Source organism: Heterodontus francisci, chromosome 27, assembly GCF_036365525.1.
Source record: "Heterodontus francisci isolate sHetFra1 chromosome 27, sHetFra1.hap1, whole genome shotgun sequence".
NCBI classification, from domain to species: domain Eukaryota; kingdom Metazoa; phylum Chordata; class Chondrichthyes; order Heterodontiformes; family Heterodontidae; genus Heterodontus; species Heterodontus francisci.
The window spans coordinates 3450446-3465223 of record NC_090397.1 but is presented as its reverse complement, the minus strand read 5'-3'; the positions used below and the strand labels follow the sequence as shown (position 1 = coordinate 3465223).

The following is a 14778-nucleotide window of genomic DNA, read 5'->3' as shown; positions in this document are numbered from 1 at the left end:
ACTGGCTGGGCAACAGGAGACAGAGAGTAACAGTGGAAGGGAGTTTCTCAAAATGGAGACGTGTGACCAGTGGTGTTCCACAGGGATCCGTGCTGGGACCACTGTTGTTTGTGATATACATAAATGATTTGGAGGAAAGTATAGGTGGTCTGATTAGCAAGTTTGCAGACGACACTAAGATTGGTGGAGTAGCAGATAGTGAAGGGGACTGTCAGAGAATACAGCAGAATATAGATAGATTGGAGAGTTGGGCAGAGAAATGGCAGATGGAGTTCAATCAGGGCAAATGCGAGGTGATGCATTTTGGAAGATCCAATTCAAGAGTGAACTATACAGTAAATGGAAAAGTCCTGGGGAAAACTGATGTACAGAGAGATTTGGGTGTTCAGGTCCATTGTTCCCTGAAGGTGGCAACACAGGTCAATAGAGTGGTCAAGAAGGCATACGGCATGCTTTCCTTCATCGGACGGGGTATTGAGTACAAGGGTTGGCAGGTCATGTTCCAGTTGTATAAGACTTTGGTTCGGCCATATTTGGAATACTGCGTGCAGTTCTGGTTGCCACATTACCAAAAGGATGTAGATGCTTTGGAGAGGGTGCAGAGGATGTTCACCAGGATGTTGCCTGGTATGGAGGGCGCTAGCTATGAAGAGAGGTTGAGTAGATTAGGATTATTTTCATTAGAAAGACGGAGGTTGAGGGGGGACCTGATTGAGGTGTACAAAATCATGAGAGGTATAGACAGGGTGGATAGCAAGAAGCTTTTTCCCAGAGTGGGGGATTCAATTACTAGGGCTCACGAGTTCAAAGTGAGAGGGGAAAAGTTTAGGGGGGATATGCGTGGAAAGTTCTTTACGCAGAGGGTGGTGGGTGCCTGGAACGCGTTGCCAGTGGAGGTGGTAGACGCGGGCACGATAGCGTCTTTTAAGATGTATCTAGACAGATACATGAATGGGCAGGAAGCAAAGAGATACAGACCCTTAGAAAATAGGCGACATGTTTAGATAGAGGATCTGGATCAGCGCAGGCTTGGAGGGCTGAAGGGCCTGGTCCTGTGCTGTAATTTTCTTTGTTCTTTGATTGCACGGTGTTCAGTTCCATTCACAACTCCTCACATACTGAAGAAGTCCACGCTCACATGCAGCAAGACCTGGACAACATTCAGGCTTGGGCTGATAAGTGGCAAGTAACATTTGCACCATTCAAATGTCAGGCAATGACCATTTCCAATAAAACTGAATTTAACCTCCCCCCCCTTGACATTCAACAGCATTACTATCGCTGAATCCCCCACTATCAATATCCTAGGATCACCATTGATCCGAAACTGAACTGGGGCAGTCACATAAATACTGTGGCTACAAGAGCAGGTCAGAAGCTGGGAATTCTGCAACAAGTAACTCACCTCCTGACTCCCCAAAGCCTGTCCACCATCTACAAGGCACAAGTCAGGAGTATGATGGAATACTCTCCACTTGCCTGGATGGGTGCAGCACCAACAACACTCAAGAAGCTCGACACCATCCAGGACAAAGCAGCCCACTGGATCGGTACCTCATTTACCTTTAGCATTCACTTGTTCCATTACCGACGCACAGTGGCAGCAATGTATACCATCTACAAGATGCAATGCAGCAACTCACCAAGGCTCCTTAGACAACACCTTCCAAATCGGCAACCTCTACCAACTAGAAGGACAAGGGCAGCAAATACATGGGAACACCACCACCTGCATGTTCCCATCCAAGTCATACACCATCCTGACTTGGAACTATATCGCCGTTCCTTCACTGTCGCTGGGTCAAAATCCTGGAACTCCTTTCCCTAAGTCACTGTGGGTGAACCTGCAGCATGTAAACTGCAGCAGTTCAAATAGGCAGCTTCCCACCAACTTCTCAGGGGCAATTAGGGATGGGAAATATATGCTGGCCTTACTAACGATGCCCATATTCCATTTATGAATAAAAAGTACAATAGTGTGGAGATAGGAATTGCAGAATCACCTGATCGAATGATTATTGTAAAATACCTATGAGTGTTTGTTGGTTTCTTTACAGGAATTAGTTGCTTTTGGAATCAGTAATATGTTTTGTGGAGCATTTCGTGGTTTTGCAGGAAGCACAGCGCTGTCTAGAACTGCCGTTCAAGAAAGCACAGGAGGTAAAACACAGGTACAGTACTTAATGTTTAGTAGTTGTTACCATCTACCCGGCCTGTATTGCCCTGGATGAGGGGATTGTGGAGGAAACACATGGAATCCAATGAGCTCATGATGACTTGAATTGAAGCCACCAGATCATTTGAATTGATTGAAATTCAAAGTACCTAATGTCCTCTACCCACAATACCATACAGATACTTTTCACTGACAATTTTAAGTCAGTTTTCAAAATTTAAATTAGGTTCTATCTGTGTAAATAGTTGTTTTACTTGTGTGAAGCTGAAATCCATGGAATTAATTGCAAATTCAGTAACTCATTGATGTATGCCTGTATGTGTCAAGAAAAACAATGTCAAATAAGGAACATTAATTAATATGTTGGAAACTTACATTAAACTTTTAATGAAAAAATCCTATAGTTAACTTTTAAAAAACCAGCAGCCAAGATGGCCACTGCAATTTGCATCTGAAACACCTTTGCACATTCTAAAACCCAAGCGGAGACAGAGGTCTTAGCAGCATGGACCCAGGACAATTGTTTGCTCTAGGTTATTGAATTACCCTAAGATTGCTTCATTAGCACACATTAAGGCAGTCCTAACACCTTAACTTTGAAAGAGCAAATGGCTCCAAGTGTAACTGTTGGCATCCTGTAGCCTGGGGAGCCAATTCCAAACTTTGAATCTCATTAGAATGTTCTAGGGAATACACTGAGGCTGTCATTTCACCATCTGTCCATCTCTGTGAGAGAAACATAGAAACATAGGAAATAGGAGCAAAAATAGGCCATTCGGCCCTTCGGGCCTGCTCCGCCATTCAAAAAAGATCATGGCTGATCGTCGAATTCAGTACCCTGTTCCCGCTTTCTCCCCATATCCCTTGATCACTTTGGCATTAAGAAATATATCTATCTCCTTCTTGAATATATTTAATGACTTGGCCTCCACTGCCTTCTGCGATAGAAAATTCCACAGGTTCACCACCCTCTGCGTGAAGAAATTTCTCCTCATCACGATTCTAAATGGCATACCACATATCCAGAGACCGTGACCCCTGGTTCTGGACTCCCCAGCTATCAGGAACATCCTCCCTGCATCTAGACTGTCTAGTCCTGTTAGATTTTTGTAGGTTTCTATGAGATCCCCTCTCATTCCGTGTGACTTCACCTTTTGTACCAGTCTGCCATGAGGGACCTTTTCAAAGGCTTTACTGAAGTCCATGTAGACAACATCCACTGCCCTTCCTTCATCAATCATCTTCGTCACTTCCTCAAAAAACTTGATCAAGTTAATGATGCACAACATCCCCTTCACAAAACCATGCTGCCCCTCGCTAATAAGTCCATTTGTTTCCAAATGGGAGTAAATCCTGTCCCGAAGAATCCTCTCCAATAATTTCCCTACCACTGATGTAAGGCTCACCGGCCTGTAATTTCCTGGATTATCCTTGCTACCCTTCTTAAACAAAGGAACAAATTGGCTATTCTCCAGTCCTCTGGGACCTCACCTGTAGCCAATGAGGATACAAAGATTTCTGACAAGGCCCCAGCAATTTCCTCCCTTGCCTCCCTCAGTATTCTGGGGTAGATCCCATCAGGCCCTGGGGACTTATCTACCTTAATGTTTTTCAAGACGCCCAACACCTCCTCCTTTTTGATATTGACATGACCCAGACTATCTACACTCCCTTCCCTCGACTCATCATCCACCAAGTCCTTCTCTTTGGTGAATACTGATGAGAGGTACTGAATGAGTACTTTGCATCAGACTTTTGGTTCCCTACCATTTCTGGGAGATTATTTGTGTCCTCCTTTGTGAAGACAGAACCAAAGTACTGTTTAATTGTTTTGCCATTTCTTTGTTCCCCATTAAAATCTTCCCTGTTTCTGACTGTAAGGGACCTACATTTGTCTTCACTAATCTTTTACTCTCCATATATTTATAGAAGCTTTTACAATCAGTTTTTATGTTCCCCACAAGTTTACTCTCATACTCTACTTTCTCCCACTTAATTAACCTCTTTGTCCTTCTTTGCTGAATTCTAAACTGCTCCCAATCCTCAGACTTGCTGCTGTTTCTGGCAATTTTATATGCCTCCTCTTTGGATCTAATACTATCCCTAATTTCTTTTGTAAGCCACAACTGAGCCACCTTTCCGGTTTTATGTTTGCGCCAGACGGGAATGAATAATTGTTGTAATTCATGCACACATTCTTTAAATATTATCCATTGCCTATCCACTGTCAACCCTTTTAGTAAAGTTCCCCAATCTGCCGTAGCCAACTCGCGCCTCATACCTTTGTAGTTTCCTTTATTTAGATTCAGGACCCTAGTTTCGGATTCAACTACTTCCCTCTCCATCTTAATGAAGAATTGTATCATGTTATGGTCGCTCCTCCCCAAGGGACCCCGCACAGCAAGAAAGCTGGGAGTTTCCTTGAACAAAGGGTCAAGCCAGTAACTCAGACTGTGCAGCAGCAGAAAGGCTGTGTGCCTCCCGTGTGCTCTGTCTTTTCAGATAGCACTGCAAGTTTTAAAACCATCTGCGACTGTGAACCCTCCAAACTTACAGATTGCTACAGAAAGAGACCAGGTGAAGAGAGCCACCTGCAAGTCTGCCTCCATGAAAGCCCTGAGCCAAGCAGGCCAGCCACAAAGTGCACTTTGACCATCCAAAGACTTCAGAAATATACCTTCAGCCAGAAGACCACCGAATCATCCAACCTCACAGACTGTGTACTTAATTTCCATTCATTCTGGACTCTAATCCAACCACAAAATCTATTTTTCACTCTGTAATCTATTCATGTATGCGATTCTAATGTGAATGTGTGCTTGAATGTGTAGCATATTTTTATTATTTTTTAGAGCAGGTTTAGATTGTTTAGTATAATAAACTCACCGCTTTCTGGGTGTACTTGTCCATAGATCACTGAAGGCAGCAGCACAGTTAGATAAGGTGGTTAGGAAGGCATATGGGATGCTTGCCTTTACCAGCCAAGGCATAGAATGTAAGAGCAGGGATGGAGCTAGTCAGGCTACAGCTGGAGTACTGTGTACAGTTCTGGTCACTGCACTGTAGGAGAGGGTGCAGAGGAGATTCACCAGGATGTTGCCTGGGCTGGAGCATTTCAGCTATGAAGAGAGACTGAAAAGTCTGGGGTTGTTTTCCTTAGAACAGAGAAGGCTGAGGAGGGACATGATTGAGGTATACAAAATTATGAAGGGCAGTGATAGGTTAGATAGGAAGAAACTTTTTTCCTTTGCAGAGGGGTCAATAACCAGAAGGCATAGATTTAAGGTAAGGGGCAGGAGGTTTAGAGGCATACAAGGATACGGGCCAAGTGTTGGAAAATGGGATTAGAATAGTTAGGTGCTTGATGGCCGGCACAGACATGATGGGCTGAAGGGCCTGTTTCTGTGCTGTATAATTCTATGACTCTAAAAACTGTCTGATTGGTTCTTTCATGAACACATTAAAGGTAAAAGGTAAAACACTCACTGAGGTGGCGAGCACAATCACTGTTTAGAAAAGAATAAACCCTGTTGTGGTCAAATAAGAGGAAGGGCAAGAGGGGGAGCCTGTGACCCCTCCTCACTTAGCCATAACATACGTACTGGACATTTTAGATCTGGCTTTTAATGTCCCCAAAAATTGTACTCTGTATTTCTTTCACCTCTAACACCACAGGAGAATAAGTAAGGTGATAGATTATGGCACTGATTAAGGAATTTACCATCAATTGCCAACACTGTATAAATACACGTGGGATTTCAGACAAACATAAGGGGCTGCAATTTGAAAGCCCTCTGCTGAAATAGGCAGCGGGTGAAAAACATGGTGGCCAGCACACATTGGGTGCACATCGTGGAGCTGCTGTGATTCCAAACACGGTGGCTCATTAGCATGGTCGAGGAGGCCGCACCCCCACCCCCACCCCCCCCGTCCCCCAATGGCATTACACGCCATTCCTGCCCTTTCCCTCCCCCGGAACCTACCAGGAATATATGACTTTCCCCCCTCCAAAGTTCAGAATCTTTGTCCTTTACCCCTTCCCATCACCCCACCAACCAATGCGAAGAGTTTGACCCGGCTCCCTCCCTCCTGCACTGAGAAAGGTACCTCCTCCCCCCTCCTCACAGGAGGCCCGCCTGGTTTCCCCAGACGGGGATTTGAAGACATGGCATTGCCGGCTGCCAGAATCAAGGTCGGTCGGCAAGTAAGGAGGCAACTGGACCTTCAGGCAGGTTAATTTATTTACAAATGGAAATCATGATCCCATTGCCGAGCGGCAGGGGGGCCTCCACGAGGTCTCTCCGCCTCCATTGAGATCGGGCCAGGTCCTGCCGGCGTCGGGTTTGGTGGCGGGTCTCATCCGTAGCGATCTTCATGCCCCCCAGCCCCCCCGCCATCGTTCCCGGCATCGGGGACCCTTTCAAATCTAGCTCAAGGAGTTTAACTATAAGTGCTGTTAGCAATCATAGAATCTTACAGCACAGAAGACTGTGCCAGCTCTGTGAAAGAGCTTTCCAATTAGACCCACTCCACTGCTCCTTCCCCATAGCCCTGCAAATTTCTCCTTTTCATGTATTTGTCCAATGCCCTTTTGAAAGTTATTATTGACTCTGCTTCCACCGCCCTGTCAGGCAGTGCATTCCAAATCACAACAACAACACAACAATTTATGCCTGGATTTTAAATCTGTGTCTTCTTGTTACCTATCCTCCTGCCAATGGAAACAGTTTTCCGGATCTACTCTTGTCAAAAGCCTTCATAATTGTGAACACCTCTATGAAATTCCCCCATAATCTTCTGTGCTCTAAGGAGAACAACCTCAGATTATCTTATGTCTCCACAGAACTCATGACCCTCATCCTGGGTATCATTCCAGTAAATCTCCGCTGCAGCATCTCCAAGGATTGATATCCTTCCTAAAGTGTGGTGTCCAAAAAGGACACAGTATTCTAGCTGAGGTCTAACCAATGATTTATAAAGGTTTAACATAACTCCCTTGCTTTTGTACTCTATTCTTCTATTTATAAAGCTCATATGCTTTCTTAACAGCTTTATTAACTTGTCCTACTGCCTTCAAAAGATTTGTGCATTCCCTTTCAAATTGTTCTGTTTAATTTCTAATGTCTCTTCTCATTTTTCCTTTCAAAATGCATCACATCACACTTCTCTGCATTAAGTTTCATCGACCATGTGACCAGTCTGAAATCGGCAATCAGGAGCCTCTCAATTAAGAAACAGGTTGTTGTACCAATGGAGCACTTAATGAAGAAGGAAAGAGCAAAGGAAAATAAGTGAGAACATTTTTAATTGATAAAAACCATTCTATTTTGACACAGGTTGCTAGTCTGATATCTGCTGTGGTGGTGATGATTGTAATTCTGGCAATCGGGTTCCTGCTCGCCTCTCTACCCAAGGTAAGTAACCACACATCACTACTTTGAAATGACTGAGTATTCTGTACTTTAATGCTGACCATTGTCAACATGTCAGATAAGGGAGATCAATAGAATCATTGAAAGCTGCCAAATGCTGGTACTTTTTCTATATAAATGTTGCTGCACATATTACACCTCTCAGTTTCACGGGCGATCAATTGTTTCACCAGTTAGAAAAAAATACAGTTTCTGTTTGTTGTATAAAACTCATTTATTTGATTGGTGCTTTGGTCAGTTAGTCGTCAGAGAGCAGTGAGGAGCAGCAAAGACAGCCATTCCAAAAATATAGAATTATAGAATCATATAGCATAGAAGGAGGCCATTCAGCCCATCGTTTCTGTGCAGACCTTTAGAAAGAGCTGTCCAGTTATTTTCACACCCTTGTTCTTTCCCTATAGACCTGAAATTTTCCCTTCAAGTATTTATCCAATTCCCATTTGAAAGTTATTTTTGAATCTGCTTCCACTGCCCCTTCAGGCAGTGCGTTGCAGATCAAAACAACTCACTGCTTAAAACAAATTTCTGCATGTCACTTCTGCTTCTTTTGTCAATCACCCTAAATCTGTGTCCTCTGGTTACCACCCCTCCTGCCATTGCAGACAGTTTCTCTTTATTTACTCTATCAAAACCCTTCATGATTTTGGACACCTCTATTAACTCTCCTCTTAACCTTTTTGGTTCTAAGGAGAACAATCTCAGCTTTTCTTGTGGCTCCACATAACTGAAGTCCCTATCCCTCGTACCATTCTAGTAAATCTCCTCTCACCCTCTCCAAGGCCTTGACATCCTTCCTAAAGTGTGGTGTCCAGAATTGAACAAAATAGTCCAGCTGAGGCCTAACCAGTGATTTAGAAAAGGTTTAGCATAACTGGATGATACAAACAACCTGCAACAGGACATAGATAGGCTAGCAGAATGGGCAGACAAGTGGCAGATGGAATTTAATACAGAGAAGTGTGAGGTGATATATTTTGGCAGAAGGGATGGGTAAGGAAATGTAGACGTAATGGCGCAATTCTGAAGAGTATACAGGGAGAGAGGGACCTGGGGGTGAATATGCATTGATCCTTGAAGGTAGCAGGACATATTGGCCAGTAAAGCATATGGGATCTTGGGCTTCATAAATAGCGATATTGTGTACAAAAGCAGGGAATTTATACTGAACATCTATAAAGCTCTTGTTCAGCCCCGACTAGAGTATTGTGTCCAATTCTGGTCACCACATTTTAGGAAGGATGTGAGTGTCCTTGAGAGGGTGCAGAGGAGATTTACCAGGACGATTCCAGGGATGGAGGATTTTAGTTACAAGGTTAGGTTGTTCTCCTTGGAACAAAGGAGTTTGAGGGGAGATTTGATAGAGGTGTTTAGGATTATGACAAGTTAGACAAGGAAAAACTGTTCCCGTTAACTGATGGTACAAGGACTAGGGGGTCACTGATTGAAGGTTTTGGGCAAGACATACAGGGCGAATGTGAAGAGGAACTTTTTTACGCAGCGAGTGGTAATGACCTGGAACTCGCTGCCCACAAGGGTGGTGGAAATGGAGACAATAATGAGTTCAAAAGGAAATTGGATGTGCAGTTGAAGGAAATAAACTTGCAGGGCTGTGGAGATCGAGTGGGAGAATGGGACTGGCTGGATTGCTCTGTCGAGAGCTGGCATGGACTTGATGGGCCAAATGGCCTCTTTCTATGTTGTAAGTGACTCTATGACTTCCTTGGTTTTGTATTCAATAGATAAGGTACAACTTAAGAGTCATTTTAAAATTCCTTAAAAGAAGAAAGTGAGAAGCTCTTAAGTGAAGAAATAAGAATGATTTGCTTTGTCTAGGAATGTAATATGTTACATGTGGCGAAGATTGCAAAGATTATCAACTGCCTTCCATAAGAATAGGTTGTGACTGATTGATGAATCATTTGCATTGGATTCCACTCGTGTTGGGATAAACTGCAGTCCTCACTCCTGGATAGAAGTTAACGACTTAGCTGCTGATAACGGACTCATAACCCATAATGGAGTTCAGAACACAGAATCTGTGCAATACTCTCAGTCTTGCCATGAAGCTGTTAAAACATCCACGCAAATGTTGCATTGCTGTATCAGAATAAATCAAAATAGAAGAAGTCTTGTATTACAAACATATCGACACAGTTATTAACTTAAGTCTTTTTATTCCCTCACAGTCAGTTCTAGGAGCTCTTGTTATCATTAATTTGAAAGGAATGTTGTTGCAGTTCAGAGAAATCGGAATTCTATGGAAGAAAGACAAGTATGATTGTGTAAGTGTGAGTGATATTCAGCTTTGGGGGGCCTCATACTGTCAGCAACTTCACCAGCTGCCATTCTTTGAAGATAATGGTTTGACACCAAAGAGGAAACCAAAATTCTTTAAGAGGTTTTTCTGATGTGGAGCTCGGAGTGAGAGCAGAGGAGACGAGAAAGCAAAGAATGTGCAGAGGAAGCATTATCATTCTCTGCTGCCTTTCCTCTATAATCTGAGTAGCCCTGATGGTAACAGATTGAGGGGAGAGCTGTACGTACCCAGTCTCTGGGATGCTGCCTGTCATTCAGGCCCTTGCTGAAAATCTTTTCACTAATTACAAAAAATTTATTTAGCTGGGATGAGATTTAAAGAAATGTTGACATTTGATTAATTTGTATTGTATAACACCTTAGATGGTTTTAACCAACATTGTGTAACTGTTAATCAGAACACTCCAAGATGAAGCATATTGAAAGTGTGATCACATTGCCATTTGTCCACTTCTTATTCGTGGGTTTCCAGATCATGAAAGTTTCTCTTTTGTCAATGTAATGAGTGTTGAGCTTGTGTAAGTAAAACACTCCTTTCACTTTCTCATATACACTTTTATGGTGTTTCCCAGAAGTCTAAACAATCCTAATATCTCTGCTCTTAATCCTCTTTTAGCTATCAATGTTCTTTACCTCCCCATCTCCTCTGCCCTCACTCACAACTCCACATCAGGAAAGTTCCTTCCAAGAAGTTTAGCTTCCTCTTTGGTGTCAAACTTCTCTTTTCACTCCAAAACTCTTAATGTTCAAAGTCGAAGTTCAGCCTCCTGCTCCCATATCCTGGGAAACTGTTCCCACTTGCTCTGGATAAGAAATAGGAAATGGCTTCCTGTTTTCAACACTCAACCTCTCTGTCTCTGTTTAGTGTTTTTCTCTCTGTCTTTCTCTTTGTTTGTCTTGCTCTGTTTCACTCTCTGATTCTTTCTTGCCCTGAATGTTTCACTCTGTTTGTGTTTGTCTCTGCCCGTCTCTCTATTACCCTCTCACTATCTTTTCCTCACTCTTTCTTTCCCTCAATCCCTCTCCATCACCATTATTCTTTATTGTACCCATCCCACTGTAGTTGGAGCTCCTCTCAATGTTCCTCGTGTCTCTAGGTTCCAAATATGTCATCAATTTTCCAAGAAGACAACAGTATAAAAATCTGGGCTATTTTTGCATTATCTGCCACTGTAATTCGCTAATTCTCAGAATCTCAAGGCAGTTGACCTCTTCACCTCCTTCAGACACCAATTTGTCATACAAATTTCAGACCGTTTTTTAACAATCCAAGCATATGTCACTGAACTAGTTTCTGATTTACTTCATTGATTTACATGTGACTGACACTGTTCCCGAATATTACTGTCACACTGTCTCTACGTATTACTGTCACTCTGTTCCTGAGTATTACTTTCACCCTGTTCCTGAGTATTACTTTCACTCTGTTCCCTTGTATTACTGTCACACTGTCTCTACGTATTACTGTAACACTGTTCCTGAGTATTACTGTCCACTCTGTTCCTGAGTATTACTTTCACCCTGTTCCTGAGTATTACTTTCACTCTGTTCCCTTGTATTACTGTCACACTGTCTCTACGTATTACTGTAACACTGTTCCTGAGTATTACTGTCCACTCTGTTCCTGAGTATTACTTTCACCCTGTTCCTGAGTATTACTTTCACTCTGTTCCCTTGTATTACTGTCACACTGTCTCTACGTATTACTGTCACTCTGTTCCTGAGTATTACTGTCACTCTGTTCCTGAGTATTACTTTCACTCTGTTCCCTTGTATTACTGTCACACTGTCTCTACGTATTACTGTAACACTGTTCCTGAGTATTACTGTCCACTCTGTTCCCTTGTATTACTGTCACACTGTCTCTACGTATTACTGTAACACTGTTCCTGAGTATTACTGTCCACTCTGTTCCCTTGTATTACTGTCACACTGTCTCTACGTATTACTGTAACACTGTTCCTGAGTATTACTGTCCACTCTGTTCCCTTGTATTACTGTCACACTGTCTCTACGTATTACTGTAACACTGTTCCTGAGTATTACTGTCCACTCTGTTCCCTTGTATTACTGTCACACCGTCTCTACGTATTACTGTAACACTGTTCCTGAGTATTACTGTCCACTCTGTTCCCTTGTATTACTGTCACACCGTCTCTACGTATTACTGTAACACTGTTCCTGAGTATTACTGTCCACTCTGTTCCTCAGTATTGCTGTCACTCTATTCCCGCGTGTCGCTGTCTCTCTGTTCCCGCGTGTCGCTGTCTCTCTGTTCCCACGTGTCGCTGTCTCTCTGTTCCTGAGTATTTTATTGATATATTATTTAATTAGCTTTTTTGGCTTTATCCATAATTTTAGCATACGTTTCCTTTTCTTACAGTTGGTTTGGTTAATCGCTTTCATTGCTGCTGTTCTGCTTGGACTTGACATCGGACTTGCAGCAGGTGTTGGATTTGAGCTGCTGACTGTTGTGTTCAGAACCCAGTTGTGAGTACATTCTTATCCATTCAATGTCATTAAGTTGCTGCTTTGAGTTAAGGACTAAAGAATTGAATTTTTAGAATCATTACAGCACAGAAGGAGGCCATTCAGCCCATTGTATCGATGTCAGCTCTCTGCAAGAGCAACCTAGCTGGTCCCACTCTCCTGCCCTTTCTCCATAGTCCCTCAATTTTTTCTCTTCAGGTGCTTATCCCATTCCTGAACCTGCCTCCACCACACTCTCAGGCAGTGTATTCCAGATCCTAACTACTCACTGCATAAAAAATATTTTTCCTCGTGTCACCTTAGGATCTTTTGCGATTCACTTTATATCAGTTTCCTCTGGTTCTAGATCCTTCCACCAATGGCAACAGTTTCTTTCTCCATTCTGTGTAGACCCGTCATGATTTTGAACACCTCTATCAAATATCCTCCCAACCTTCTCTGCTCTAAGCAGAACAACCCCAACTTCTCCAATCTATCCTTGAAACTGAAGTCCCTCATCCCTGGAATCATTCTCGTTGATCTTTTCTACACTCTCGCTAATGCCCAGAATTGGACACAATACTCCAGTTGAGGCCATACCATTGTTTTATCCCTTTAAAATTCCCGCCTCTTACCTTAAATCTATGTCCCCTGATCATTGATCCCTCCGCTGAGACAAAAAGTTACTTCCTATCTATCCTATTAATGCCCCTTCATAATTTTGTATAACTTAATCAGGTCCCCCCTCAGCCTTCTCTGCAAGAGGATTTGTGTACAGGAGCAAGGATGTCTTACTGCAGTTATACAGGGCCTTGGTGAGACCACATCTGGAGTATTGTGTGCAGTTTTGGTCTCCTTATCTGAGGAAAGATGTTCTTGCCATGGAGGAGTGCAAAGAAGATTTACGAGGCTGATTCCTGGGATGGAAGGATTGACATATGAGGAGAAATTGGGTCGACTAGGCCTATATTCACTAGAGTTTAGAAGAATGAGAGGGGATCTCATAGAAACCTGTAAAATTCTAACAGGACTAGACAGGCTAGATGCAGGGAGGATGTTCCCGATGACTGGGGAGTCCAGAACCAGGGGTCACAGTCTCAGGATATGGGGTACGCCATTTAGAACCGAGATGGGGGGAAATTGCTTCACTCAGAGGGTGATGAACCTGTGGAATTCTCTACCGCAGAAGGCAATGGAGGCCAAGTCATTAAATATATTCAAGATGGAGATAGATATATTTCTTAATGCCAAAGGGATATGGGGAGAAAGCGGGAACAGGGTACTGAATTAGACCATCAGCCATGATCTTTTTGACTGGCATAGCAGGCCCGAAGGGCTGAATAGCCTACTCCTGCTCCTGTTTTCTATGTTTCTATGGACTTGGCTCTGGCTGCACTCCCCCGCTAAAACATCACTTCCCTCAATATTCAGAACTGAATGCCTGTTGGAGAGTGAGATGCACTCAGGGGTGTCCTGTGCTACCTGATTCTTTTTGACTGTCTGTTGGTCACCCATTCCCTCTCTCCCTGCATACTCTTAAGCTGTGGGGTGACCACACCTATTAATGTGCTATCCACGTAGCTTTCATCCTCATGAATGCACCACAGTGTCGCCAGCTGCCGCTCAAGTTCCAAAACCTGGAGCACAAGCTGCTTCAATTGACGACACTTCCTGCACAAATGGTTCTCCAGGATACGGGAAGCATTCTGGAGCTCCCACATAGCACTGGAGGTGCAGTCTCGAAGTTGAAGCAACCCTGCCATTTCTTTATTTATTAATTGACCCTTTTCTACTGCTAAAAAAAACCTTACCAATACTACAACAGCTTAGAATTATTAATAAAGCCTTACTAGTACTGATAAATCCTACTAAAAATCAATACAGTTCACGAGTTAAAATAAAGCTTACTCAAAAAAAATACCAGCTACTTACTTACTTCCTTATTATTAAGCTATTTATACACACACCCTAACAGTAGTGTACTCACCCAGCTATTTAGAGTTATTCCCTAACAGCAGTTACTCACCAACCAATCACCTTGCAGCTTTCCTGTGACGTCACTGCTCACTTTGTTTCCAAACTCCGGCGCACCTGGATTCCTCTCCGTTGGTCTCTCGGAAGGCAAGTGCTCTAGGCCGCGATCCTTGCGCTCTATTTATTTGCCCCTTGCTCCGTGTTCTTCCCACAGGTTTGCTCCTCCCGGAAGATAAGTGCTCTAGGCCCCGATCCTCGGGCTCTATTTATCCGCTCCTCGCTCCATATTTATCGTATTGTTGCCGTAAAGTTTTGACTGAAAGACTACCAGTTTTAAAAATCCAAACATAGACCTGTTGTTGTATCCCGTGTTGAAAGAACTGCTTGACGCCTGCTGCAGCCAAAGTGCTT

At 43.2% G+C, this 14778-nt stretch overlaps 1 protein-coding gene across 1 annotated transcript in view; it reads left to right on the top strand.

Annotated features, from left to right (window-relative positions):
* LOC137384961 (chloride anion exchanger-like) overlaps positions 1–14778 on the top strand; it is a 58319-nt gene that overhangs the window by 24267 nt on the left and 19274 nt on the right. The window contains exons 9-12 of the mRNA XM_068059673.1: positions 2058–2171; positions 7513–7590; positions 9795–9890; positions 12308–12414. Of these exons, the coding sequence (XP_067915774.1) occupies positions 2058–2171; positions 7513–7590; positions 9795–9890; positions 12308–12414 (395 nt within the window). The remainder of the gene's footprint in view (positions 1–2057; positions 2172–7512; positions 7591–9794; positions 9891–12307; positions 12415–14778) is intronic.